Source organism: Octopus bimaculoides, chromosome 7 (genome assembly GCF_001194135.2).
Source record: "Octopus bimaculoides isolate UCB-OBI-ISO-001 chromosome 7, ASM119413v2, whole genome shotgun sequence".
NCBI lineage: Eukaryota > Metazoa > Mollusca > Cephalopoda > Octopoda > Octopodidae > Octopus > Octopus bimaculoides.
This window is the reverse complement of record NC_068987.1, coordinates 12222376-12227369: the sequence shown is the minus strand read 5'-3', so window position 1 is coordinate 12227369 and position 4994 is coordinate 12222376. Positions and strand designations below refer to the sequence as shown.

General features: G+C 32.2%; 1 protein-coding gene across 3 annotated transcripts in view; it reads left to right on the top strand.

Annotated features, from left to right (window-relative positions):
- The window catches only part of LOC106869750 (EF-hand calcium-binding domain-containing protein 4B), a 113286-nt gene that overhangs the window by 90481 nt on the left and 17811 nt on the right, over positions 1 to 4994 (top strand). For 2 of the 3 annotated variants that reach the window (XM_014915613.2, XM_014915614.2), the window contains 2 exons: positions 579 to 656; positions 2423 to 2506. In XM_014915613.2, coding sequence (XP_014771099.1) covers positions 579 to 656; positions 2423 to 2506 — 162 coding nt within the window. The remainder of the gene's footprint in view (positions 1 to 578; positions 657 to 2422; positions 2507 to 4994) is intronic. The other variant, XM_014915615.2, reaches the window with a different exon arrangement.

Below are 4994 nucleotides of genomic sequence, written 5' to 3'. Positions count from 1 at the left end.
ACACACACACACACACACACACACACACACACACACACACACACACATAATTGGTTTTCACAGTTCCCAAATGTCAACCTAGGACTATGATGTTGGTTTGTATAAGCAACAGTTTGTCCATAAAGAGTGAAAAATCTACTGTTTGGATTATTTTCTTTTCTACTCTAGGCACAAGGCCTGAAATTATGGGGGAGGGGGCCAGTCGATTACATCAACCCCAGTATAAACTGCTACTTAATTTATCAACCCAAAAGGATGAAAGGCAAAGTTAACCTTGGCGGAATTTGAACTCAGAACATAAAGACAGACAAAATACTGCTAAGCATTTTGCCCGGTGTGCTAACGTTTCCGCCAGCTCACCACCTTAATGTTTGCATTCTTGATCTCCATCTGCGAGTGAGGAAGAGAGAGAAAGTGATGTTGTTGCTCTAACTGAGGACAATTAAAACTGTATAGATAGCTGTAATAAAATCCTAATAGTCTGAATCTCAACTAATACAGATAACACCTGTGTAGTAGACTATTTCTAGACTATGATACTTGTGCAGAGTAATCATTTCATTTTATTAAATTTTCAGGAAGAAAAATTTTGCTCAGTCAGAAAAGGATCGCATAAATAGTTTACAAAACTGTGATGTTCGACCGAAAACGCCAATGTGAGTACTTTATTATTTCACTTCATATCTTGAATTAGTTTATGAAATTTGTTGAAAATGCAATATAGTTTATGAACTATAGGTTTGTAAAAAACTTTTTACATAGTAAGGCATCTAAGTGTGGACTGTATTTTTTTTTATTTGACTAGTAATTAGTCTGCTCAAGGAAAATTGATAGTCAAGTAGAATGTTATGTTAACACTGTAGACCAAAGGTTTTTGTAGCAGGTCCGACCATTTGAATTATTGTACTAAGGATTGAATAATTAATAATTTTACTTCTATGAATGGAGAAACACAATTTTGTTTTTGAGGTGACGTGTTACTGTTTGGAAAATTCAGAAATGTATCAGCATACATGAAATATGTGAAGTGAGATCTAAGACATTAGGAAAAGTGCCCAGAAATAACGAATCTTAGTAGATTTAATGTAGATATATTAACCCTTTAGCATTCAAATTGCTTTGTCAAATGTAATGCTTATTTATTCACAATGTTTTGAATTGCTCATGCATTACTTTGTAGCTTTAAGATTTCAATGACGTGATTGTTTATTTTCAGAACGACACTGTAGGATAGGTATGAGAGGACTGGTATGATCAGTCTGAACATAAAACAAATAGAATATTGAGCTGGATATGGCCAGTTTAAATGCTAAACGGTTAAGGAAGATTAATTTAGTGTAAACAAGGTAGAAAATATTTAATGTTTATAAGTACATACATATCTTGCCTATCATAACTGGAGCTGTGTTAGCTTTGTGTGCACACTGGGTAGACCAGTTTGAGCTAGAATTTAAGTTTGGTATCCTTTCTTATCAGTCAATGCTGAGAAGTTTACAAAGTGGTTTAGCCATTTTGCATGATATTATTATGCAACCTACATTCTTATCTTGCTTAAATAAGTCTGTGATGTTGGCTTACTTGAGCAAATTGATGCTAGATTGTTTATTTAGTGAGATTAACAAAAGTAATTCTGAGTAAATTCCTAAAAGAGTGATATAATACTTAATAACTTTATTAATACTAAACCTTCATGATACACCTTTTGTTTATTCACTAGAAACATGTTATAAACTTGGAAACATTCACTCAACCTTTCAACTATAATAATATGAAGGCACAAATATTTAAAACAAAATCTAAAATCATGTGATAATCTAACTCTGACTCTAGGCCCCTACTGGATCTTCATTTGAAGCATTACTGTAAAGGATGAGGACAATATTCCCATTTGTGTTTTTCATAATGGGATACTGTATTCTTTGCAGTGAAAGAAGTTAGGGTTTTTAAGGGGTTAGCATGTGACATTAAATTTAGTTTTAAACAGCCACATCTTTATATTATTATAGTTAAGTATATGGAGAATGTTTCCATCTTCATGATATCTTACTAGCAAATAAACTTGTGTGTCATGAAGGCTTGATTGTAAAAAAAATGTTATTAACAATGGTTGCAAGAAATTTAGCTTAATTATGTCTGGATTGAAAGTAGTACTGAGTCAACAGTTGCCAAAATCAGTGGTGTGCCTGTGTGTCTTTGTGTGTGTGTCTGTCTGTGTCTGTGTGTGTCTGTGTAGGTGTGTGTGTATTTGAGTTTGTTAAAAACAATTTAGCTTGAACATTCATACATGGAACCCAATATAAAAAATATCACAAGCAAGAGATTATAAAAAAAAAAAAATGGAAAAATTAGGTGGGTTTATATCAGTTCATCCCTGTCTGATTGTTCAAGTAAATGGCAAGAAATATTTCCTTTTCTACATTAGAGAACTTCAAGAGCTAAATACACATTCATCAAAAAGGAACCCAAATGCTTTACATTGTAATAATGAAAAGAGGATATCACAAAAGTATGTAAAGTATCTTTCCTGTAATGTCCATTGCTAAGGGAATTGAATTTCTTTTGAAAAATCACTTTGTTTTTTTTTTCTGTTTTAATATTTGCACTTTTATTATTAAAATATTATGTAATGAAAAACTTTATTTTTTTTAATATAATTGCGTGACTTTGTTTTACCTTTTATTCTTCACTTGTTTCAATCATCAGACTGTGGCCATGCTGGGGCACCACCTTGAAAGGTTTAATTGAACAAATGAAACCTGGTTGTCAAACAGTGGGGGTGACAAATACGTGCACACAAACACACACAGCAGGTTTCCACACAGTTTCCAACTACCAAATCCAATCACAAGGCATAGGACACTTGCCCATAATACTACATGTAGGACTGAACTCAGAAGCATGTGGTTGCAAAGTGAACTTCTGAACCACACAAACATGCCTATATATATATATTGATTTTATTGTTGTTTTTTTACTAGTTTATCCAAATATTTTGTGTTATTCTTCATGAATATTTTATTTTGATATATAACTCTTTCTAAACATATCCCCAAGCACAGCTGTAAGTTTTCTCTTGAAATATAATCAAGAAACAATACTATATTTTTTTCATGTAACAGAATACAAATTATACTTCCATTAAATTCTTTTATGATTAACATACAATTGAAGAAAGAATAGTTTTTTTGTATTTTTACTCTAAGTATGAATAGAAATACAGGTCACACAAGAAAGAGAACCAAATGAAATGTCCAGCTATTACTGTTGGATTTCTTTAATATATACAAAGTGCTACCGAAGGTTTTATTCCATTTAATTTGTCCTACATATGGTCTTTGAATCTGTATCACTGCTTAGTTTTAAAATATGAAAAAATATTTTTAAATATGTTTTTATAGGTGCAGATGTGGCTGTGTTGTTAAGAAACTTGCTTCCCAACCACATAGTTTCAAGTTCAGTCCCACTGCATGACACTGGGTAATTGCCTTCTTCTACAGTCCCAAGCTGACCAAAGCCTTGCGAGTGGATTTGGTAGATGGAAACTGAATTAAGAGGTTGGGAAGTAAGCTTCTTAACCATACAGCCACACTTATGCCTGGTCATATATAAAGCAGTATATTAACTCCTTTGTGTAGGTGTTACCATTGTGATTGAAATATATTTATATATATGAGAGTCATCAATGTAATCTTTCTTGCCTGCTTGTCCCAACAGGTTCTGAAAAAATATTTTTTTAATAATTTCCACTAATAGATGCAGGAATGGCTGTGTGATAAGATGTTTGCTTCCCAACCAGATGGTTCTGGGTTCTGTCTCACTGTGTGACACTTCAAGCGAGTGTCTTCTACAACAGTCCCAAACCAACCCAAACCTTGTGAGTGGATTTAGTAGTTAGAACCTGGATTAAGAAGTTGGGAAGCAAACTTCTTAACCACACAATCATGCCTGTGCCTATCCATATATAAAGCAGTTTATTAACACCTTTGTATAGCTGTTACTATTGTGACTTAAATATATTTATATATATGACAGTTATCGATGTAAATTTTCTTGCATGCTTGTACTAATCTTTACTTATATAAGCATTTAACAATATATATTTCATACATTTTATGTACAACACAACTTCCTTTCTTTGTTTTGTACCAAAACACATTTAACTGGGTTTAATTTATGTCATAACAGTATATTTACGATGTTAACCAAAACATTGCCCATGAGATCAGAAATTGTGTGTTTATTTGCAATGCACAAAACTCTAATTACTTATCCGTGATAGATTAAATTAGTCAGTATAAGGAAAGTTTGTCATATATAATATATCTGTAAATCCCTTTTGAGAGAAGTTAATTGATGTTACAAAAGACTGACAATATCCATCTTTTACCAGACAAGTAAAACGTAAAATCTTCAGTGTTTGAATGAGTAAAACAAAACTCAGTGTATCTTTTGAATCTTATTTATTTATTTATTTATTTATCTATTTATTTATGTATTTGTTTATTGTTCCATGAAGTCAAGTAATAGATATTATTTATATGACCAAGCAGTATCACTAGAGCATCATAGCAGATGCGTTTTTATTAATCCGTTTCTTCAATTCAAATTTTCATATGTTTAGTTAACGTAGGAGTTTTAGAACTATTTATTTATTTATTCATTTATTTCAGTAAAACTTGACAAAATACATCATCATCATCACCACCACCACCACCATCATCATCATCATCATCATCATCATTTTAACGATTGTCTTCCATGCTGATGATTGAACAGGATTTAACAAGCCAGAAGACTGTGTCAAACATCAATAACAGCTTTGATATGGTTTCTATGGCTCTATGTCCTTCCTAACACCAACCACTTTACAGAGTGTACTGAAGTACTGAATATTACCACCTTAAAGCCCCTGTTACCACCTTAAAATCTCCAAGAATAACACACTATATTGTAGGCGAGCAAAAGTAAAATAATGAATCAACAAGGTTTGGTTA